This window comes from Glycine soja, chromosome 16, assembly GCF_004193775.1.
Source record: "Glycine soja cultivar W05 chromosome 16, ASM419377v2, whole genome shotgun sequence".
Taxonomy (NCBI): Eukaryota; Viridiplantae; Streptophyta; class Magnoliopsida; order Fabales; family Fabaceae; genus Glycine; species Glycine soja.
In genome coordinates this window covers 1,019,789-1,044,989 of record NC_041017.1, presented here as the reverse complement: position 1 = coordinate 1,044,989, position 25,201 = coordinate 1,019,789, and the positions used below count along the sequence as shown (strand labels likewise).

General features: G+C 32.2%; 4 protein-coding genes and 1 pseudogene across 5 annotated transcripts; 2 read left to right on the top strand and 3 right to left on the bottom strand.

The window, feature by feature from the left end:
• LOC114390564 (CCAAT/enhancer-binding protein zeta-like) lies at positions 1-7,239 on the top strand. Of its 2 annotated transcripts, XM_028351333.1 has the most exons (16): positions 2-796; positions 1,607-1,682; positions 1,958-2,077; positions 2,506-2,581; positions 2,773-2,841; positions 3,029-3,109; positions 3,432-3,503; positions 3,774-3,866; positions 3,999-4,133; positions 4,257-4,340; positions 4,473-4,616; positions 4,714-4,803; positions 4,877-4,959; positions 5,143-5,523; positions 5,943-6,165; positions 6,289-7,239. In XM_028351333.1, exons 1-16 carry the CDS (start codon positions 109-111, stop codon positions 6,916-6,918), a joined length of 3,045 nt encoding a protein of 1,014 aa, XP_028207134.1. In that variant the 5' UTR covers positions 2-108; the 3' UTR covers positions 6,919-7,239. The 2 variants fall into 2 exon arrangements, with proteins under 2 accessions (XP_028207135.1, XP_028207134.1); XM_028351334.1 differs by lacking the exon at positions 3,432-3,503 and having other exon boundaries at positions 1-796.
• Positions 7,240-7,282: 43 nt separating this feature from the next.
• On the bottom strand, positions 7,283-8,460 carry LOC114390565 (17.4 kDa class III heat shock protein-like). Its single transcript, XM_028351335.1, has 3 exons — positions 8,288-8,460; positions 7,904-8,158; positions 7,283-7,704 (listed from the first exon to the last, which is right to left on the bottom strand). The coding sequence occupies exons 2-3, from the start codon at positions 8,129-8,131 to the stop codon at positions 7,447-7,449; spliced, it is 486 nt and encodes a 161-aa protein (XP_028207136.1). The 5' UTR covers positions 8,132-8,158; positions 8,288-8,460; the 3' UTR covers positions 7,283-7,446.
• A 4,591-nt stretch (positions 8,461-13,051) lies between these two features.
• On the top strand, positions 13,052-14,035 carry LOC114390055 (auxin-responsive protein SAUR78-like). Its single transcript, XM_028350733.1, has one exon. It carries the CDS (start codon positions 13,393-13,395, stop codon positions 13,795-13,797), a length of 405 nt encoding a protein of 134 aa, XP_028206534.1. The 5' UTR covers positions 13,052-13,392; the 3' UTR covers positions 13,798-14,035.
• Positions 14,036-20,509: 6,474 nt separating this feature from the next.
• On the bottom strand, positions 20,510-20,845 carry LOC114391048 (auxin-responsive protein SAUR71-like). Its single transcript, XM_028352050.1, has one exon. The coding sequence runs from the start codon at positions 20,843-20,845 to the stop codon at positions 20,510-20,512; it is 336 nt and encodes a 111-aa protein (XP_028207851.1).
• A 1,293-nt stretch (positions 20,846-22,138) lies between these two features.
• On the bottom strand, positions 22,139-24,984 carry LOC114389598 (annotated as a pseudogene).
• Positions 24,985-25,201: the final 217 nt, after the last annotated feature.

Sequence of the window (25,201 nt, the reverse complement as noted above, 5' to 3'; positions counted from 1 at the left end):
ATTGAGTTTTATGTGAGCCAGCCCTGGGCTTCTTAAACCCTACCTGATTCTTTTTCGTTCTCTTCTCCAAAACTCTGAACCGGTTCCTCCTTCGTTCCACATGCAACAATGGTGAAATCAAATTCCACCAAGTCAAAGAAACCAGAGGACGTTGACCTCCTCAAATCCGACATCGCCTCCTTCGCTTCCGAGCTCGGCTTGTCCACTAATCAACCACACTCAGGTTTCAACGATGTCGATTTCCGCAAAATCAAGCCGAACAAGCCCCCAAAGAAGAAGCAACAAACGCCCGAAAAACTCACACCCCAAAATTCCCAGAATCCAAAGATCAAAACTTTCGGCAAAAACAACGGACCCCACGAGAAGCGCAACGCCAATCCCGAACCGAAACCGAAACCCCCTGTTCTATCACTGGAGAACGGTGCCCACAGGGAAAAGGGGTTCAACAACAAGTTTAGGAACCTTCCAAAGCTTCCTTTAATGAAGGCAAGTGGTTTGGGAGTGTGGTTTGAGGACATGGGTGAGTTGGAAGTGAAGGTGATTGGGGAAGGGAAGAAGGTGGAGGTGAAGGATGTGGGAGAGTGGAAAGGGTTTGTGGAGAAAAAGAGGGAATTGGGGGATAGGTTGATGGCACAGTTTGTTCAGGATTATGAGTCATCAAGAGGGCAGAGTAGTGATATTAAGATGTTGGTTTCAACACAGAGGTCTGGGACTGCTGCTGATAAAGTTTCTGCTTTTGCTGTGCTTGTGGGGGATAATCCAATTGCAAATTTGCGTTCTCTTGATGCTCTTTTGGGTAAGTTTAGTTCTCGTGTTAGTGCGTGTGTGCGTTTTTTCTTTCTTTCTTGTTTAGTTTTATTGATTGGATTTTTGTTGCTGGTGTGTTGTTATTTATGGCTACTTTGATTGAGCTGTCATGCAAGTGTTTAAATTGGGTTTATTATTTTAAGTGTTTGTTAGTGGTGAGTTGAAGAGCAAGAGTAAGCAATGAGCGTTCAGTGAGGACTTGTGTGTGAACATTTAAAGTTCTGAGTTGTTTTTCTAGGCAATGTGATAGCTTAAGATTGTTTGTTTAAGATTAATTTTGTTGTTTTTTTTTTTGGGGGGGGGGGGGGGGGGGGGGGGGGGGGTTGGGGGGGTGCAATCCATTTTGTTGTTGAAACTTGAAACCAAAGAGACACGCATACATGGGCCTGGTGGAACTTTATTTGTGTATGTTAATGATTTGTATGACGCCTTGTGTGTGTTATTTTTTCTTTCCAACTGTTTGGCCATTTGGTCATCTTATCTCGCACGTCTTTCTTTATCAAACGATGTCTTCTAAAATCTGCTTCCCCCAAATTTTGAAATCTTAGTGGTCCTATGTTGTGAATGTGACATTTTTAATGCTATAAAAGAAAATTTGATCTATTTCAAGCAGTAGTCCTCTGATTGTTAGCTGTTACCCAAATCTGAAGCTTCTTCACAATTATGTTTGAAGTGAGATTGTCTCTCTCAGTCTCTCTGTATTTATACATTTTCTTTACAGTAGAGCATATATGATCTTTTGTCCTCCCCATATGTGCTTTAGACTTGAGCAATTGACAACATTTGTTATTTAATCTAGGAATGGTGACATCCAAGGTTGGAAAGCGCCATGCCTTGACAGGTTTTGAAGCACTTCAAGAATTATTTATTGCAAGGTCTGCTCCCCCCTCCCCTTTTCTCACTTGCCCCTCCCCATTATGAAAAAAAATCATCATGATATAAATAGCTTTTGAAAAAATTCTTAAAGAATGAGATTAAATCTCTCATGACTGAAGTTGTGGAAAGTAATCAAATTTGAAAGATAATAATATATTCCAATCTTTGCTTTGCATTTTACATTACTCTGCCAATAGTAGTCCCTATTTGTTCTAATATCACACAAGGTTTCAGTGCTCTGATCTAGTACATTGTTTTTCTATTTTTCTTGCAGCTTATTACCAGATCGTAAATTGAAGACCTTGATACAGCGGCCCCTAAATCATGTTCCTGAAACTAAAGATGGTTACTCCCTTCTCCTTTTCTGGTATTGGGAGGAATGTTTGAAGCAGAGGTATGTGTAAGAACACTTTGCTCAATTCCACATTTTCATCTTATATCAATTTCTTTGATTTGACTTGGTTAAGGATTTTTTTTAGTAAATTCTAATTTGCTAGTGAATTTTATGAAGTGCATCTTTTGTTTCCTAAAAATTGGATGCTTTCCTTACATTTAATTATTTGCTCCATCATTATAAGAATATTGGATTCTAATGAGCATTTTCACACTTAAATAATATTTTGCTTTAGGAGTCATAATGTTGCCATGGAAGAATAGGAGAAAGGGCTTACTAATACTAGTACCAGACAGTCCAAAACTTCGCTACTTCACTTTACAGTACACATTTTGCTTGCAGAATATTTCCAATTGTCAATGACACTGCATTTTGTTGTCCACTCAAGCTTTTGTTAGTGATGCACTGAATAGCTTCTTATGTCTCAGATATGAACGGTTTGTTGTTGCACTTGAAGAAGCATCACGAGACATGCTACCTGCTCTAAAAAACAAGGCATTAAAGGTTCGTTTTCTTTATATACTTTGTTTTTTTTTTTCTTTTCCCGGGTTCCCATTTTAGACTTGACTTAATATTCACCCTTTCAAGTTACAAAGTGACATGACATTACTATAACAAAAGGTTTGCAAATATTATCAACTTAAGAAATTTTTTGTCTAAACTACTGGAGGATATATATCAACATATGTGTGCAGGCCGTATACGTGCTACTGAGTCGGAAGTCAGAGCAAGAACGTAGACTACTTTCTGCACTTGTCAATAAAGTGAGTTAACAATGAGCTATTACCTGTCTGAATTTATTGTTATTGATCTTCATTTGGTCTAGTTACAATAGGTGGTGAGTGATCACACTAGAACTACTACAAGCTGTTACTAAGACTGTTCTATTTTACTGTGGCTTTTCTCTCTCTTTTGCTTTGTTGGTGGGTGGTGGCTTTGGTATTACTTCAGCTTGGGGATCCAGATAATAAGGCAGCATCTAATGCTGACTTTCACTTGTCCAACCTTTTGTCTGACCACCCAAACATGAAGGTATGAACATTTATTAACCCTTTTACTTTTAGTTCTGTGAGTATCTATAATTGATGTTTGAACCAATATTTGAAGTTTATCTATGAATTGATAGTTTGATATATACTTGAAGGAACATTACAAGTTGAAAAGCTTTCATGTCTGCTATGATTTCATTTTCCTTTTTAGGAGATATGACTATTTCCAATTTGGGGTTCCTTTCTATTTGGAAATTACATTACATGCATAATACATTCTTGACATTAAGGCTCTTATTTACCTCCTAATTTGTTTTAGGCACTAATGGCTTTGCTTCTTGTTAATTTATGCCTTTTCATTACAGGCTGTGGTTATTGACGAGGTGGATTCTTTTCTCTTTCGGCCTCATTTAGGACCTCGTTCACAGTACCATGCTGTATGTCCTAAATTTTTTCCTCACTGTTTTCCTTGCATCACTGCAAATAAAATGCACTGTATTTTTTTCTCTCCTTGTTTCAAGAATAAAGACAATATTCTGTATTGCAAAAATATATCTGTTTGAAATCACTTTTCTGCAGTTGCAGAAGTGGCCCTTCAATTTTAGATGACTTTTGGAAATTAGATTTTTGGTTCTATGATCTATCAAAATCCATTTAGACATGGTCTGGCTGAAGAATCCCATTGATTGCTTTTTCTACACTTTTAGGTTAACTTCTTGAGCCAAATTCGTCTCACAAATAAAGGAGATGGACCAAAAGTGGCGAAACGTCTTATAGATGTATATTTTGCATTGTTTAAGGTATCAATTTCCCCTAGGATCCTTCATTCTTTACGCTTATGTTGACCTGAAATATCATGGTGATGTTTGGTTCTTTTACATAAGTTAAAAAATAGTAAAATGGGGAAAAGATTTACAATTAGAGATCTTCAGGTTTTGATTTCTGGCGCAAGCAGCAATCATAAATTTGATAAAAGAAGCAAGGCAAAACCAAAAGAAGAAAAATCAAAAGAGTCATCAGAATCACATGTGGAATTGGACTCTCGTCTTCTATCATCTCTCCTAACTGTAAGTATGATAATAATAATACCTTTAAATTTTATATGAACTGATATTGATTATAATGTTTGTGATTGTTTTTTTTTATCATGTCAAATTCCTTCACAATCTGGGTTGTCATTTTTTGTACAGGGAGTGAATAGAGCATTTCCCTTTGTCTCAAGTAATGAAGCTGATGACATTGTTGACATTCAAACGCCAGTACTTTTCCAATTGGTAATTACTAATTTGTTAGCATAGTTGAACTCGGTGCTGTATGTTACAGATGGATAGCATATACGTATTCATTGCATGTTTGTAACCTGATTTTGGTTCTTAGATATCTTAACACAAACTGCAAACTTGCAGGTTCATTCAAAGAATTTCAATGTTGGAGTTCAAGCACTGATGCTTCTTGATAAAATTTCATCCAAAAATCAGATAGCAAGTGATCGGTTTTACCGTGCTTTGTACTCTAAACTTTTGCTTCCGGCTGCCATGTATACATCCAAGGCAAGCAAACTCTTTACATTTGCCTTGTGAAAAGAAATGCATGTGCTTATGCTGTTCTTCAATCATCTGTAGAAATTTCTAACGTGTTTGTCCTCAGGCAGAAATGTTCATTGCACTTCTTCTCAGAGCAATGAAAAGGGATATTAATTTAAAGCGCGTGGCTGCATTTTCTAAACGTCTATTGCAGGTGATTATTAAACTGCACTTTCTCTACCTTTTTCATTTTATAGAGATACCACTACTGATTTTTGTTTGTCCAGATTGCACTTCAGCAGCCACCACAATATGCCTGCGCATGTCTTTTCCTTCTTTCTGAACTCCTTAAAGCCAGACCACCTTTATGGTAATTACTTTTTCTGTGTCATTGCTATTGTTACTACTACATTTTATAATTGTGTGTTGAAGATTTATATCCATGGTGCATAAAAAACATATCTATTATCTCTACATTGTTTCTCTGCACTGAGAAGTTTGCTAAGTACACTTTTTAATCATAAAAATCATCTACTCTTCACTTGTCTTACAGGAACATGGTGTTGCAGAACGAGTCTGTTGATGAGGAACTTGAACACTTTGAAGATGTTATAGAAACTGATAATGAGCCTAGCACTGTATCAACTAAACAAAATGATGATATTGGAGTTGTTCAGAATGGTGAGGATGGCAATTCTGACTCCAGTTCTTCTGAAAGTGAAGATGATCTTCCAGCATCTTCTGAAGATGATGATTTGGATGATGATGCTTCAGAGGATGCAGATTTTTTGCTTGCAAAGAATGAAAAAGAACATAAGAAACCAAAAAAATCAAAATCTGTATCTGATAAAGAAGGTCAGCAGTCACAATTATCTGTCAAGAAGTCTTCCCTTCCTGGAGGCTATGATCCACGACACAGAGAGCCTTTGTACTGGTAATTTACTTGATTTGCTTTCACACTAGTCATAATTTCAGATATCATATATGCAAGATTTTTGTAATTGTTTATCCAAAGCAATTTCATGTCAAACAGTATGTATGTGTCTTCTGACAACAAAAGTACAACATAAAAGGGGTATTTATATCTTTTTTGTTGCACTTGAATTTGACTCCTCCAAAGTGAGGGGTTGCATTTTAGAGAATAAAATTTACTTAGTTAGAACTGATTATTGAAAAATCTAACCACTTTAGAATTTATGCATTGTATTTATATTTTATAACTTTCTAATCAAATCGTTGTAAGTTTACTTTATCTTCCAGAGTGCATTTTCTCAGTTTAGAGGAGTCAGATCTTTGTTCGTGACCTTGTTTTCTTTATACATCATAAATTACATATTTTGTCCATTCCAACAGCAATGCAGACCGTGTAAGTTGGTGGGAGTTAATGGTGCTTGCTTCACATGCACACCCTTCGGTTGCTACTATGGCCAAAACTCTTCTTTCTGGGGCCAACATTGTCTATAACGGAAATCCCTTAAATGACCTCTCTATGACTGCTTTCCTGGACAAATTCATGGAGAAGAAAGCGAAACGAAGCACATGGCATGGTGGTTCTCAGATTGAACCTGCCAAGCAGGTAAAAAATTTCAACTTTCTGATCATCCATTTTATATGCCTGCTCTTTGAGTAATATGTTAATGCACCACTTTCTAGCCTTCTGATTTAGCTTGTTAACTTTTTTTTTCCCTTTATTTTGCAGATGGATGTTAACAACCAATTGATTGGAGCAGAAATTCTTTTACTAGCTGAGGAAGATGTACCTCCTGAGGATCTTGTCTTCCACAAGTTCTACACAAACAAAATGAGTTCCTCTACTAAACCGAAGAAAAAGAAAAAGAAGTCAGCTGATGAGGAAGCAGCTGAGGAGTTGTTTGATGTTGATGATGGTGAGGTTGATGGAGGGGATGAGAGTGACAATGAAGAGATTGAGAACCTGTTGGATTCTACTGATCCAACTTTAGGACCAGACAGTGACTATGATTATGATGATTTGGATGAAGTAGCTGATGAGGAAGATGAGGACTTGATTGGTGATGTTAGTGATGCAGAGATGAATATGGATATACCCTCTGATATGGAAGAGGAAGAGGTTGATGCTTCTCCACCTGATGATGATGACATTGATATTCAGGTTGGAGATGTTGATGATGCCTCTGATGGTGATGAGGAGGAAGCTGGCAAAAGAAAACGAAAGCATGAAAGTGGTGGTAAGAAAGGTGTATCTCCATTTGCTAGTTATGAAGAGTTTGAGCATCTAATGGAAGATGATGACCATGCTGAGAAGAAATCTTATCCCAAGAAAACCAAGTCTAAGAAAAGAAAAGGTTAATCAGCTGAATTTCCTCAGACAAGAGACGGCTGCGGCCAGATAGAGTGTTGGCAAAGCATCAACAAATTTTTTGTTAACAGTTTTGAGAAACTCAAAAAATCAGGCAATGAAGTATCACCATGTAGTTTGTACTCTTCATTTTTCTTATTACCTTTTACTATTGCTTGTGGCTGTTGAATTTGATGCCCATGTAATCATCTTTTGGGCAGTGTACAATTTTGTCAACTAAGAATCAAATTTTGATATGTTACTGTTTCAAAAAATGGCATGCGGATTGCTCTGCTATTTATCTAAAATGGTGAGAATATAGTTTTGTTGTTATCTGTTCTCCTGTAAAGTTTTGTAAAAGATGATTAATAAGGAATTAGTATCGATAAGGGGTTTGAAGTGAACAATCATTTAACAAATTTCAATACAGGATTCAAGAGCACATACACACTATAAGCACTTTACATTCCCACCTATTCTTAAGCTACTAACCAAACAACAAAAGCAAACTCAAAATCATGGGGTCCCTAGTTTGATCTCTCAAGCAATGGCAACTTCAACAGTTTTTGATTTTGGTGGAGGAGGGTGCTTCTCAACAACCACAGCCAGAACCCCATTTTCACATTTAGCTGTAATGGCTGACACATTAGCATTCTCAGGCAAACGGAACTTCCTCAGCAAATTCTGAGGACCTCTCCTCTCCAACCTAAGATACTTGCACTCTTCATCCTCTCCATCTTGACGCTTCCTTTTCCCATTGCTTCGTATAACAAGTGTGTTCTCATCTTCAACGATCACCTGGAAACAAGTACATACGCATTTCAATAGACCACAACGTAGGTTCAATTTACTCTGCTAAAAAAAATAACATTCTGATAAATTATCATTTATTGATTAAAAAAAAAACACAACATTATCTCTAATTAATCCAATTTCTAAATACACAATAACACAATGGAGGGGAAGAACATTGGGATGAGACATCTCATGTATGTACCTGAATTTCAGACTTGGAGAGACCAGGAACATCCATGAAGAATATATACTCCTTGGAAGTGTCCAAAATGTCCACTGGAATGATGCTAGAAATCCCTCTGGTCTCATGTTGATCAGGAGCACGAGAAGAAGGAAAAATGAACTTCTGCATGGTTTCAGGAAGATTGAAGAGGTTGTTCACTGCAGCAGCCAAGTCCACGTTCAAAACATCAGCACCAACTCTGCTCATCTTCTCACAACAATGCAAACTTTGATTCTGTACTCACCAGAAAAATATACACATCAGCTAAAGGAGCACACTTAGCGAATACCAGAACATCTAACAAAAGACACAGAACCCCAGAACAAAAAGAAAAAACAAAACATCATGGGATTGATTACTAACCTATGTTTATGTTTGTACTAGCGAGAATCTAGCAAAGGAAAGTGACTTTTATGTTTGGATGAAGATAACTGATGGTTGTTTAGGAGAGAAAATATAAATAGAAGAAGTTAGTGAAGAGTGAAGAAAGTTCGAGAGTGATTGATTGTCCACACGTTCTGGAAACATCATCTTCACTTTTGCTACCACGTTGTATTCTCTGGATAGTTGTGGAAAGTCGAGGTCCCTTCTTCTATGTACGTGTCAGAATCAGATAGTAATCCTCCATGCACTTTACCCTTTTTTTTTTTTTTTGAATAAGACGTTCTTACGTAGTTTCATTTCTAATATTTTTTCGATCAGTCTATGTTTTGTCTCTACAACATGATGTGTTTAACTTATCATGATTTTTCTGAAACAATCGACAGTTACTTTTGGGGGAATTTCATCACAATTTTATTCTCAACGTGGATTTTTACTGCCAATCTCTAGTCATAGATCATGAATGAATCTCCAATCATCTTGCAGCTCATTGCCTTCACCTTCGTCATATCCTAATGTTTGGTAGAGCAGAAAGAACATGGATGAAAGTTTTGAAAAATGAGAAGAGATGAAAGTTTTAAATTAGAGAATAAGACTGTTGGATTTTATGAAATTTACTGTTTATTTCACTCATCTTTTAGTCTTTTTGCCTCTATCAAACAAAAACTAAAAAAGGGTAGATGTCCATCAACAATGTGCAATCATCTGAGCTGACTTCTAGAATTTCAAGGGAAACTCTAGGCCAAGTAGAACTCTCTTCGGCTTATAAACTTTGTTTAACCTTTCTTGAACGTTGAAATTTATGCAAGCAAGCAATTCCATCACTAATGTCTAGGGTGAGATCAAGACCCAATTTGCATGGGTCCTAGGACCCTAAACCCTCATATTGTAGTTACATTACAAATAACAAACTGTGTTGGGCCATTGTAGAGTATTTGGACCAATTTGCTAGGCCTCACTTATGAAAGAATATTATCTTAGACCAGTTCTTTTTACTTTTCTTTTCTTTTCTTTTTTTTTATATAAAACCACTTCTTTTCAATATAGTATTTGTGACGAGTTATGACTTATGAGATGTCATGTCTGACGTACATTAATTTTATAACTATATAATATATAATATAGTTTATTTATTTTAAAAATTAGATTGTTATTATAATGAAATATTTTTTAATGAGGGTAAGATAGGAATAATAAAATCATAACCCAATCAATTCTATTTACTTACTAAATCATGGAATAAAAAAATATTATTTCTTTGAGAGGAAAAAAAATATTAATACTTTAATGCCAGTATACCTTTGTTAATGCATTCCACTTCACTTCATATTATTTCATTCTTCACTGTTGACTATTGCATATTCAAACAAAGCATCGGTTAGGAGAAAAGAAAAAAAAATGTGACGAGTATTTTAATCGCTTTACAAAAATTAGCCATTACAATAAAACACAAATCTCCAAGATGCATGCCTGTTGTTGATTGTATGGACATAATCAGCAGGGAGGAAGATTTGCCCCTAAAATATATGCAGCAGAATCACTACCCCGGTAAGTGTTTTATGGTTTGTCTACTAATTAGTTCCCAAATAGCATATATTCTCTGTTTAACATGCTAAGCTACTTATTATATGCTCTAGTCAATAATAGTTGAACTAACATGACCCTTTATATAATTATATTTTCATGGCACATGGTTTATAACTATAATACCTAGATGTGATCAATACATTTTTTTTTGTTATTTCACATACAGCGTATAAAATATAAACCGAAGGATTAAATTCCATAATTAGCATAATTCACGCGTTTCATTTTCAGTTATGTTTACAAATGTCTTAATCCAGGTTAAGTTTCATCAAGCATGGTTTAAAATCAACTATAAAAAAATGTCTTCTATAGAGTGTGTAGACATTGAAGTTTGAAATAAAATTTAAATAGCCAACAAAAGGAACATAAATATGCATATTGTATGTATACGATTACAAACAAGGATTGAGCCTTCAACTTTTCTGATGTTACATGTAAAAACAAAATCACTACCTAAGTATTTGATATGTCAGCTAATTAGTTCTCAAACAGCAGTTATGCTCTGTTTGAATAAGTCGTTTAACGCGCTCTATCTAGTTTAGGTTGAACTGACAATGATTTTGACATTTTGTATGTTACATAATTTGGTGGCACATGATTTAGGCTTAGCAAATCCAAATGAAATCTTCAAATTTAATGCATTTCTTATTATAGAAGATGGTCCAGGCCCCAAAAACTAATCTTGTCTTTGACACCATCCCAGTCTTTAGAAGCACATGATCAGTTAAGAAATATTCCGTTTAAAAGATTTGGGACCATTTTTCTTTATTAAACCATCATTTTATTAGGGGAGGAGGCTAATTTTGCAGAAACACCAACGTTATACTACATATAATATCTCATATAGTAGCTGTATATAAATATAATATCTCATATTGCTTGTAAGATTTTTAGGATATATGATTTACTACAAACAACATTATTAGGAGGCAAATTCTCTTTTTTTTTTTTTTTTACAGATATATAATGAAACAAAAAATTAGACACATCTTTCAAAAGCAAAATAAACACGGGCACATTCTTGAATTCCTTCTCTTTAGTTTCTCATAAAGGTATCCAGTCATACATCTTCAAGGAAGTTGTGATAAAACAAATCTTGATTCTAATAGTTAACATGAAACGTTTTAAACTTGATAGTACAATACACATCATCTTCTGCAAGCAGAAAATCTATGGTGTCCATTCAAATAAAAACTTTGAACGAAAAGGCTTGGCTTAAATTGAAGGTGGTGCCAGCAACAGCAAGCACAGGCCTAATCAGTGGGAATAGGAGCTACTGGACCACTGGCTGGTATGTGAAATATACTTGAATTTGGCTTCTGCTGAGGCTCTTGTGATCCATCATCCATGACTCACATTTGTTGGACCACAAACAGTACTCACACATATGACCCATGACACATCTAATTTATGTTTCCCCTTCAGAAACTCTCCATTTGCAAGTGTTTTATTGTTTTTCACGAATAAGGTATGCACTAAATATTTACACATTATTATTATCATTTAGAGAAATGCTAGCAATATTCTCTTAGACATTCTTTTTAAAACTTTCTCTAAAATTTATTGAAAATTATAATTTTTGGGAGGTTTTGATTCATATTTAATGATTTTCTTTCCTGATTTATATTAAATGAGAAGTAAAACTTGCTAAATTTGATGCTTTCCAATAAATTTTAATTCATCATATTAAAAGTCTTTGAAAGAGAGTGTTAGAGAGAATATCGCTAACATTCCTTTATTATTAATTATACAAATGCTAGAATTTGAATTACAGTGGAGTCACATAAATACCACAAATTTTGGTATACAAAACTCACTTGAATATAAGAGAGATTCTTTACTTATGCTAAGAAATTTCATTAGTTGACCTTGGAATTGAATTTTGGAGAAATTGACAAAGTCATATAATTTGAGTTTTCAATGCTGTGTTAGATGAGGTTCCTTGGCCCCATATGCATTTAGAACCTTGCTAATGGTACCTCTGTACCAAAGAAAGCTAGTAAGGCATATACATAAAAAGGACAAGTATGTGGGCACCAATGCTTTGTAGTTTGTGAAGTGTGGATGAATTTTCCCAGTTTGAGTGCATTTCACTGATGCGATCCTTGCTGGCTTGCTAACCAACCAACACCTTAATTTGTTTGGTCTTTATGATGCCCTGATATTAGCAAACAAAAGCAAGAAAACCAACATATATACCTAATTTCATTTCAAATACAATACGTAATCACTGTCTTTTTTGTTCCTCGGTTTGTTTTATTCTTTTTGATCATAATAAGGAAAGCTTGTGTTGTTGTAATACACTTCCAAAACTTTTAGAACAAGAACGAAAAAAAATTATCAGGTCCAACCACCTAAAAGAATTTTTTATGTCCTACAATTATCCTCATTATTATCTCTTTCCATATTGTAATATAATATGAAAGATTCCTATATTGTAAGGTTATAGTGCTATGACTTTCTAGAGTGCTTTACAACAAATGGTGGTTGATACTTGATTGCATGGCTCTGGAGCCTGGACAGTACCGCTATTGATATTATTATTATTATTATTATATAATATTGGACTTACTTGAAATTGTTAAATCTAACGGAAAATTTTGTTGAAAAAAAAGGAACAACTTTCTTTAAAAATGAATTTTAAGGTATATATCTATCAGTTAGTTCACTTCATAATATTCTATTCTTAATTCTTAAGCCTCTTTTGAAAGTCACTTAGAGTTGGAGGTTAATTTTTCTTGTACACATCCATTTCCAACTGATGAACTTATATTTCCCCCACCCCCTAATCCTTGTGTAAAACATGATACATCACAATAGTTTTTTACAGCAAACATTCGGCGGTTACTAAAATCTTCATCTGATTGAAATGTTGTAACGATAATACAATGATAAAACTTCAGGAAGTTTTCATCTTACAAAACAACAAATTTGTCTAGAATCATTGAGTCTATAGTTTCATCTAATTTTTACCTGACATATAATCGAATTTTTCAATATAAGAAAGAAAGTTAATAAAATTCAGCTACATATCATGAGAAAATTGATGGAGACCATAGAGACGTGATGCTCCAGATCATACAATAGTTTCTCTTATTAAACAAAACTGCAAGGAGAGGAAAGGTGGAAAATGTGATGGTCCAGAAAAAAGAAAAAAGAAAAAGAGGGCATGGATGTAAAAGCGAAAAGGAATTTGTCATTTTGCAAAGCTTGCAAATCCCAAGACCCCTCACAAGAGGCCAAAGAAAAGAGCAACTGGTTTTTTTTTTTTTTTCAATTCTCCACCAGATATCTCATTCTTAGCTGTGTCCTGAACAGTGGGCCATGCACGTGTTTGAAACCCTTCTCATCCCATCATTCACTGCTACCCCTCTGCCCCTTAACTAAGTCCCCTCCATCCTTTATAACTGAACCTTCCCTCACACCTTCCCCATCACTCATCACACACACTCTCACTCTCTTTTCAACTCATTGAAACATTCATCAAACACCTTCTCAAAATGGCCAAAGTGGGAAAGCTAACAAAGCTCAAGTCAGCCATCAAGAGATTGCCCTCATTGACCAAGCTCAGCCGCAACAGCAGCAGTGTCTCTTCCAACAAAAGGGTCTCTGGAGGAACATCCTCTTCATCCAAGGAACACGAACAAGAACAACAACTTCATGCGGTTTATGTCGGCAAGTCTAGGAGGCGGTACCTCGTGAACTCCGAAGTGATCGACCACCCCGTGTTTCAGGAACTAGTGGACAGGTCTTGCTCTACTTCTTCTCATGATGATGAAGATGGGGTGGTTGTGGTGTCGTGCGAGGTGGTGCTGTTCGAGCACTTGCTGTGGATGCTTGAGAGCGAAGAGACCCAGTTGGGGTCCATGGATGAGCTGGTCGAGTTCTACTCTTGTGCATGCTGACACAAACACCCCCTAGTAATAATAATGACTGACTTTAATTGTTTTCTCTCATGTGGTCACGCAAAAAACCATTGGTCATGACTGCTTTGTGAATTCAGATTAATTCAAATTTTATATATAAAACAAATATTGTTATTATTATATAAAGTGGGCATATTGTAGTTGGCATGAATGTGCTATTTGCTGTTGTGACATTGTTTGAGGTGAATCTAATGCGAATCCAAACCACCATGTTTCATTTGCCTGTCCCTTTTCTTGTTTCTTTACTTGAAAATGACACTGAAGTGAAAGAAAAATCAACAATTAATTAAGCATAACTTATATTAGAGGTGTGTGACTCGATGGACTAACTCGATTAAACCGATACATAAATTAGATTAAGCAGTGAAAATTTAAACTCAAACTTATTTCAGCCTATATAATCAAATTAAACCCAAAATTTTGCTAACCCATGATAAATTTGGGCCAACCTGCAGCATGCTTTTTTTTTTTATTTGCCTTTTTATATATAGTAAAATAATAAAGAATAAAATTAACACTATATATGCATTGTTAATATTTATTTTAAGATTAATTTTCTATGAACATTGATAAATTTAGGAATATAATGTGTATGCATTAAGAGTTACAACAATTTTATATCGATACTTAATCATAAATTATTATCTGAATTATTTTAAAAATTAATAAACTTATTATATATAATGAATTATGATTAGATGTTTGTGTAAAAAAAATTATATTATCCTCCATAACTTTTTTCCTCTAAATTTAGTATTATTAGTTTTTAATTTCTAGTACTCGTTTATTGTTACATATACAATTGGCATGGTTTATTTTATTTATATTATTATGTATTATATTTTACTATTTTATAATACAAATGATGACCTATATTTTTTTATTTTACTTTAAATAATGATTAAAAATATTTTATTTTAATAATTTTTAATTTTTTATATTTTAAAAATGAGTTACAATGAAATGACCCTTTGACCAACGACCTACTGGGCTAGCAACTATTTCAGCCTATCATTAAATTGACCTGAAGCAACTTAACTCAAAAATGTGTTGACCATGATGTCTCTTTTAGACTGATGTGGCCTGAATTAACAGCTCTAACTTATATTATAGAAAATTTTTGTTGGTGACATGTTAGTATTTTAAGGGTGCCGTGTTCAAGATTGGTGAGAGAATGCGGCAATGTTATAAAGACAATATTATAGGTAGGCTTTTGGCACCAATAAGTAAGAGATCGACAATACTGAGTGCTAGTTGCTTGGGGGTAAAGAGAGGATAATTAGACCAGTTACTTTTTACTGATGACGATGGTTGATGTTCTTGTTAGTTGAGTAACTGTAATTAATAATTATGGCACTCATTATAATGTTTACACTCAGAATTTATAATGTAAGTGGCCGACATTGGTGAACAATTAAGTTTCTGTTTCATCTATTGCTCTTTTACTCTTACAATATAGATATACTTACTATTGCATCTTGTCAATTCTTTTATTATTTGTCTTACATGTTACTTAAAGGCGCGTGAGTGTGATTCTTTTTTGGCCCAATGTTAATTATTAATACAGGAGATTAAATTAGTGATTTTTTTAATCATCCGATTAATTTTATATTTATGTGAGTGTGATGTTATTGTTGGATATAATGAATAAATAACTTATTTCAAAACATATCAATAATATAAAAAATTACTTTTAATTTTGAAGAAAAATATATTTTTTTAATAATTTTTTAACACGTTATAGTTGGTTAAAATTTATTAAAGATTACACATTTTAATAAGATTCATTTTTTAATTAATTATTTTTTCCTTAATTTGATAATTTTTAATAAGTTTTAATCAATAGATTGTGTATTAAAAAGAACATATTAAAAAATATATTTTTAACACTTCTCTAATCTAAAATTATTATATAAAAAATGCAAATGCTTATAATTTAATTATTTCTAAAATATATATATATATATATATATATATATATATATATATATATATATATATATATATATATATATAAAATGTTTTAATTAGTTAATAGTATTTTTTTACATTAACAGACATTTAAAATTAAACTCTGGAAAAATATCAGTGTTTATGCTAACAGATTATATAACTTAAATTATGATGTACAACCAGATTTGAACCAAAGATTTAAACCACTTTTCACCAAGCTGTGATCCAAGTTCCAAACAACAGAAAGTAGGAAAGTAAATGAGATTTGTGGATAATAAGAAAATAAAGAAAAGTGGGATTAGTCTACGGTGCTTTAGGTACACTCTCGTTTTCATTATATGCGTATTGATGATTGCGCTTAATTAGCTCAAACATTAATGGATGTCCCCAAGATCTGATGCATCTAATTGGATCGACCAAAGACAGTGATGTTTGACCTTATTTTTTTGTCATCAAGTGTATTTGACCATACATTAAGAATATGATTCGAAGATTGAAAAGGTCTTGGACATTGAGGACCTGTCTTGAATTCAATTGCACATCAAAATCCAATACTATGAGAACATGGGGATTAGTAATGAACAAGAAAAAGTGAACAAACACGGTGATACACGCAAGCATAAGTACTTTTGATGTAATTGTTTGTACCAAAAAAAAGTGCTTTAGATGCGACACTAACGAGGATCTATACCGAAATTACAGGATCTAGTCTTCCTAGCTAGTTGGGTTGGAATTGGTACTGGACTTGAAGGCTGGCATTGGTTGTCTTTGTTTTTCCGGATATTGCTTGTGAAATCAAGATGTTATGTTGTTCTATACCATAAGCTTGCTTGGTTTTTTATTTATTTATTTAGGAAAAGCTTGCTTGGTTAAGACTCAAATTTTGGTACCATGTCTGTTTCCTAATAAAAAATATTGCTAAGCAAGCATAATTTTTTTTACTTCTATTAATTGGTGATTTCCCCCCCAAGTACTAGTATTTTTTTTTCTTAATGAGTCGATCGATAGCATTTTATTGAAGATTGAAAAGAGAGAGCAAATCAAATCCTTCTATTGACATGAATGAATGCTTTCAAATTTCAATATATAGATGGATATACCCTTATAATATATAACTCCAATAAATTTGTGTATAAAGAAGTCTTTAAATTTAGATTAAGTTACTTAATCTTAAAAGTTAACTTATGAAATAAAGATTATCATCTAGTTATATATATTATTTAGGATATATTATTACTTAATATTAAATATACGTCTATTCCTCATGTAATATTTTTAAGGTAAAATTTATGTGATTGAACATTGAGAATAATCTAATAGCTTGATAATGGTTCGATAAATCCAACAACAATTATTAAAAAAGAAATGTTAACAATTCTTTTTTTTAACTATTTTTTTTATCATACACTCCTTAATTAGTTAAAATTATTAGAAGTCACAAAATTTACATATCTCACATCTTATTAAATGAACATGTCTCATAATTTTATAATTATTGATAAATTTTAATAAAAAAAATAAAAAAACATGTTAAAAACAATGTATTAAAAATATATGTTTCAACGCATTTTCAATAACTCTTTCACTTTCAGGATAAGTTCTCTCATTTATGCCTCATAAAAAGAACTAGCTGGTTGGTGAATCATTACCTGACTTTATAACTTAATAAGTATTTCTCTTATCTTGATAAAGATTTTGATAATAATATCTCTTATATTAATAAAGATTATCCTTATTTCTAAATAAAAATAAAAAGGATAAATACAAATAAGAAAATAAATAAATGAACAAAAATAATATTAAATAACCGTACAGGCGTACAGGCATTCATCATTTATTAAATAAGAATGGTATCATCTTAAAATTTATATTTTTACTAGACCAATATATATATATATATATAAAACTGGCTCGTAAGACGATGAGGATTATGCTGATGTATATAACTATTTTAGTCGTATTACTTATTAACTAACTTGAGATCTTCAACGCGAATTTAGTAAATCAAAATTTTGTTTGGTTATAATTATATTTAAAACTAATCAACTCATCTTATCTCAGAACTTTTTCTCTGAAATTCTAGCTGGAGTTGAATTTAATTTTTAGTTTATTTTCCTGTAGGGGTGTAGGCATAATTAATTCTAGACATTCATTCTTGTTCATCTTCTTTCTCGAAGCGGCAGAACTTTATTCACAACCGTCAATGCAGCCTAGCTAGCCTGTGTTACTCATTGACAGAGAAGGCCAGAAGAGTAAGCACAGTTTCAATTTTTTTTTCCTTTTATTTTTAGTCTTTTCATATGTTAGATCATTAATTTCATCAATTACCGTGGGCCTCTCGTCGCCCACCGTTTCATATACATATTTATACTTATACATGTTTATTTATTTATGAAAAATGTTTTTGAATAACCTTAATTTATTTATAACTCGAGAGAAAAAAAAAGAAAAAAGAGAAAAATGATTAATATAAATAATAATATAAAAAGAAACAAATAAAAAAGATAATTATTGATTGAGTGTTTAAAATTTTAGATTGTCAAAATATAATTATTCTTTATATATATATATATATATATATATATATATATTTTTATTTTTATTTTTTTAAATTTCGACAAGGAAGAATATTACATTTCCATATCAAACCCACATGGTGCAAAACACAAGAAGAAGAAAAATTCACGTCATGAAGGGACTAACACTATTGTTGTTTACATGAGAGAAAACTTAAGAACAAAGTTAATTTGTTTTGGACCGAAAAATTGTTTGAGATACCATTTTCCTAATTCCCATCCACTGAAAAGTTGAAATAATAAAATAAAAGTTGTGTGCACACACGCCTCTTTGATTCATGGAATGTTTTAAAGACCAAAATTGTGATAAGCTGGCTGGTATCAGAGTTAAGGCCCACGGCATGAATAGGTTGAGTCGTATAAATATGGATAAGATTAGGTTACAGATTTGAGCATACTAGTTGTGTATGAGGTGATATGTGTAGGGCATCAAATTTGTACAACATTATTGTCACATATGCATACATTTGTGATATACATTGCTTGGTTTTAAATTAACAAGAAAGAACAAATTAAATTAATTGGAATTTCTATCCTTATCATGTTCGTGAGTACGTAATCTTTTGTTTGTATGTCACCGAATGAAGAATCAACTGGGAAATGTGACGAAATGCTTAGAGGAACATGTTGAAAGAGTACAACCAAATTAAGTGGCAAGTGCTAGCTGTTTATAGGTGTTAGAAACCAAACAATATAGCTGAAAATTGTAACTATCGCTTTCTTATTAATTTATTATTATCAGCAATTTTTCCAGGAGCGATTTGATGCCTTTTTCTCTTTTGTGATTCTTTATTTAAAAAAGGGCTTTTAAATGGATAAGTCATTTGCTAGCAAATCTTTAAATGCTCAAGTGTACATCAATTTGGTAGGGCGAGGGAAAAAGTAGTATGCGCTTCTAAGTTCTAATCCAATGATCTTATTTACAAGTTCATCATATTTATGTCGTCAATAGTTGGTGAAATTGACTTGTATAATTATTAAATTATGTTAAACTTGTAATTTATTACTAACCCCTAATTTTCCTTTTTCCTCGATTCCAAAGCAACAATTGTAAAGTTGTCATCTTACATATTCTACGAATCAATGTTTGAAAATTCATATTGTCCTATGTTGATTCAAGATCATTACAACTTTTTTTTTTCCTTGCACCCTTTGATTGTAAATTTGATCCCCTTTAGGATATTGAGGATTCTCCTCATTTCAAATACTTTTTTTTCCATACTAAATATCGTAGATTCGTAAGTATCTATCAGCCACATTCTTTTTATACATTAAATTAAGGATTTATTGAATTAATAATGTCTATCATGAAGGAAACAGGTGTGTGGATGCTTTCACTGAATCATGAAACATAATACTATAAGAAATTAGAAACAAAAAATTATTAAAAATATTTTTTTATACTAATTGTAAAAATTATTTAATGTTTATTTTTAAACAATTTAAAGCATTTAATGTAATATACTTAGTTTTTTAGAACTATATAATCATAAATACACAATAAGAAATCCACTAATTAAACCATTCACCGTCCATCTATGTATTATTAAAATTTAACCAAATAAAAAAAAGAGTTCAATTTTGATATGTTATCGGTCTAAAAATTATTATATTATATTATATTATATTTGAAAGAGTATGTTAAAAAATATGTTCTTAATATTTCTCTAAAATTTATCCTCATACCTTGCATTAATTACAATAAAAGGGTATTTTGATTAGTCATCGCTGACTCTCGCCTTGTTGTGTGTTATATGCCCACGTATACTTGTTTATAATCACATATTAGGGTATAATAGAATATCATAAATGCATAAGAATAGATTAAAATTTTAATTTGTAGTAAGGTTTTTTTTATTAATAAATATTATATAGTTATGAGTATATTAATTTTTGTTAGTGAAAGAATTTAAACTTCTTTATATTTTTTTTCTCTTTTTACCAACAAATTAATTTTATATCTCCTTAATTTGTAATAAGTACATCCATCATTTCTAGTAATGAATTAAATTCTTAATTTGTTGTAACTACATCCATGATTTCTAGTAATAAACATTTACATATTTAGCCTATATTAAGTGCTCTCATCTAACAAAAATCCATGTAAATCAATGATGAACAAGGAAGCTAGCCCCTCAAGAAAATGAATTGTCTTTGATTAGTTAAATTGGTTTAACCCTCCTCTTACTTGTAATCTTCTCATTGGAATTGGACCTTTTGATCAACCATTCTTCAAAATCTTGAGCTTCGAATTGGATCCTCAGAACCCCTTCATTCTTAAAACCATATTCCTCAGCAGACCTACCCAGCAGCTCTTTGAAATATGCATCACGAAGTGCTCTAGTGTGAACCATAAACCGCTTGCAAGTATCATCAGTTTTGCCAACACATATTGGAACATAACCCTTAGGTACCAATAGAGTGCCTTCTAAGCGCTTATAATAAGCACTTCCACCACTCATCACCCATTTCCTTAACTTGCTTTCTCTTGCTCCCATTTCAAATCAAAGCCTTTTCTTCTCTAAATGGCTCAGGCAAATATTGTAGCTGTGAGGTACTTGATGTCTCTGCTACGTACATTCCATTTCCTATAAATATAAATTAATGTTGATTTTGAAAGTTATGTTTTCACTTCGACGATCGATGATATTGATGGTAAAACGTTTGAACTTTGTACATAATTTTCCTCGATGCTGAATGCTGTAACAATGTAATGGCAGCTATATATACTTATTTTTATCTAAAAACAAAAGAAGCTACATATGCTTATTTTATTTGATGCTACTTCTTATAATTTCACTAAATTTGTAAATAGATTTTTAATAATAGTTTAACATTTTTTTATACCGTCTGTATTTCATGTATTCGTGCTTCAAGTAATATTGTCTCAAAAAATACATGTGATTTAGAAAGAAAGAAAAACTTGAAAACCAAAAAAGCATATAATGATTTCGTATATATCCACTAATAAGATTTAGTTAACATTTATTAAATCAATCTATTTAAAAATCGTAAATTATAAAGCTTTATTTGACAGATGATATATAAATAAGTCGATCATTATATATTTTATTTAAGTTTTTAAATAAATTATTATTATTATAATATAATAAAAGCTAAAAATTTAAAAGGTTGACGAATAGGGATTTCTTTTAGAAAAATTGTATAAGGACAAAAACTCCGTTAAAAACTTTTGGATTGCATAAACTTATTTTTAAAAAATTAGTGAAGCCACCTTATAATATATATATATATATATATATACTACGTTATTAATTAATTCTATCCAATCCAAATACAGTTACTTTTTAAACATTTTGCCTAGTAATCTTCGTGTACTAGACTAATCTTAGACGTAATTCATATAGTTGGCAGAAGACGTACTGGAATTTTGTCTTCTTAAAAATATAAAAATATAAAAATCTTTGTTTGATACTAGAATCTTCTAGGATCACAATCTTTTAGCAGTAGTATATGGCTATATGCAGTGAATTTATTTGTAGCAGTTTATAAATAAATTAACGTTTTCGAAACTTTTTGGAGTGAATAATTTATTTTTCACTATTATGATTTATGATACTCGAGTTATAATTTTAAAATAATTATTATTTTGACTTTGATAAGGTAAATTACAGCAAATTAAATGAGCTTTCTAATCTATCTTTATATAATAAAACATAAATTTGTATTACGAAAGACAATATTTCTTAATGTAACCACGTAATAACATCATTATTAGATTTAATTACGCCATTTTTTATGGGTTTAATAATGTTATAACAGTACATATATCTTTATAAAAAAATTTATTCTATCACTGGAAACATGTGATAATTAATAATGCGCTGCGATACATAATAATCAATCACAAATCAAGTGTATTCCTGAAAGCATCTCAAGAACGTCTCTCTATGGTAAGTTTCAAACCATATGCCATTGATAGTATAGTCATCATCCTGTATTTCACTACATGATCTGGCACCAAGTTGAACTTGTAAAATCTGCACAAAATAGCTAGCCCCATCCTCATCTGAAGATATGCAGAGTCCTTGCCAAGGCATATTCCTTGGTCCTGCCTTTAAATCCAAAGGAAAATAATTAAACTAAGGTGTTTGTTACACATCTTGGTTCAAACAAACAATACCAACTTAGGTTAGGTTTCTTCTCATAGATTATAGATACCAACAGAGATGAAATTACCTGAAAAGCAGTGAATTTGAATGGAGATTCAGTTTTTAGAACTCTATCCTTGAACCACCTCTCAGGTACAAATGAAGCTGCATCAGGACCCCAATTATACTCCATCCTTCCCACAGAGTATGGAACATAAGTTACCATGCCCCCTGCCTTTATTTTGGTTCCATCTGGCAATACATCATCCTCTAAGATGCCCTTGGGATCCTGCAATTGAACATTGAGGTTTGCAAAACTAGTTCATAGAATCATAGTAAATTTAAACCAACAACCTTAGTGAAGCTCATTTTCAAAATACTTGAAAGTGTTTTGCTTAATAATAAAACTAAGGTTAAAATGTGTTTCGATCTCAAGTTTCTCAGTTTTCGGTAAAAAAATGATTTCAGTCTATATTTTTAAAACCATCGATTTTGATCATTGTATATTTTTGTAGTTAGTGAATTTTATCGTTGACCCAACTATCTTAAGGTATTCTTTTTTTATCATAATATTGGTACAAAATAGTTCCAGTAAAAAACGATGGTTAATCTTCGTTAAAAACCGTGAAGGTACATAAAGTGTATTTTTTTAACATGATTTATTTCATACCTAAATATCTCAAGTTTCATATAAAGGGTCAAAATCAACTAATTATAAACAATACAAGGATCAAAACCATCATTTTTTAGATATAGATACTGAGACCGAAAATTGGGGAATTAAAACACATTTCAGTCTAAAACTAATGTAACCTATGTAATTTCATGTTTTTAGCAATCAATAAAAAATTGTCTCACTTTAAATGGAATTTTCATAACAAGAACCAATTTAAGAAATTGCATACCTGAGGAACCGCTGGATACAATCTTAGGGTCTCTGTTATTTCTCTAGTGAATCTTTATTCAACAACTTTGAAAATTGCTCAACTCTTTGATTGAATGATTCAGGGTCCTCTTTGTCACATTGACGCAAGGAAATGTTCTTCGTTTGCTCGATTCTCCTCAAATTTTTTTAGCTCCAAGTAAAGTTTGTCAGCAACATGAGCATGTGTCATAAACATGTATATGGCCCATGATAAGGTTGGTGCAGTTGTGTCTCGACCAGCAATCGCAAAGTTCAACACAACATCTTTCAAACTCTTGTCTGTTGCATTGCTTTCTCCTAGTTCTATGAATCTTGATAATATATCTTGCTTCACCTGTTTTTTTATAACAAAAGTGATCAATTAATATAGGTTTGAACTTTACTATATTGTTAGGATATGGAACTACCTGATTTTGTTGGCCATTTTAATATCCTCTATCTCTGCCTGTCTTCTCCGATTACCGAGTAAGTGAAATCATCAATGACTTTGATACTCTTTTCAAGTTGTACTTCTGATCCTATACTTAGCATTTTCTTAATTTTCCTAAGTGGATCGATGAAGCGAAGTGTTACTATGATATTTGCAGTGTCAAAGGCATGAGCATAGCTATTCTCTGGTAAATTGGGAGCCAATGTTCCAATTTCCACTCCAAATCCAACCTTACATATGGAGTCTAAAGTCATTCTCATCAACAATTCCTAGAAATTGACATTTGAAGTGTCACCAATTGTAGCCTCCACTACTTCATAGACTTATTGAAATAAAATTTAAATTTGAAAAAAAAATGTAAGCATGAAGAATGTTTGTAGCACCTGCATGTCTATTTCGTGGTTAAGGAAAGATACTTGACAGAGAATGGTTGAAAGTTTCAAGGCCTTTAGTGCTAAAATCCCTCAAATTTCTAGATGCAAACTCTAAACTTGCAGTTTTCCTTTGTTTCTTCCAAGGCTCACCATCAACATTAAATACCCATCTCCAAGCAACACTTCCATATATGAATGGTACACTTCACCGTGCAATTAGAAGCACAAACTTTTCCATCAAAAACATTAATTATGCAAATGAAAATAAGTGTTAAGTTTCAATAAAGTCTTAGTGTAAAAAAACATACAACATGAAGTAATTAGAAATCATTTTTGATATGACTTTTAAAATAATTGTGATAAAAATCAATAAATTTATCATATATAATAAGTTGTGATTAGATGATTGTGTAAAAAGTACTTAAACTATTTACTCAAAAATAAAACATTAAATACGATTCAAATATGATCTCATACCATATGGTTTAATATTGAAGCAAGAAATGGTGTAATGTAGATTACCTTTGGATAATTGTTGAAGTTGGTCTTAAGCACATGTTCTACATTAGCAGGATCAGCAATGTAAGTATAAGTGGTGAAAGGCATAGGGACCACAATGGTTTTTGACTTGGAAAAATAATTGACGAGCCAATCGTGCATCCTGTCATAGTTCATCAATTGTTCAATGGCAGCTCCAAAAAAGGGCCGTTTTGGGGCCTTTTTTGTTTCTTTGACTCCATCTGTGTATGAACACCCATGAAACAACAATGCAGATCAATAGTACTAACCCTCCCATGTTGCATAGGTCCCTAAAGGGAGCAACTAGTATGAGGTTCGTCTCATCTCTAATTTTGAAGACATGGAAAATGAACTGCATATGAAAATCTAATATGTCACACAAGATAAATTTTTTTTTAGCACAAAAGATGCATGCTTTAGTGATTGGTTAATGTGCATCTTTATATTAATTTTAAGAGAAACCATATATAGTTTAAATCTAGGCACTTTATTGG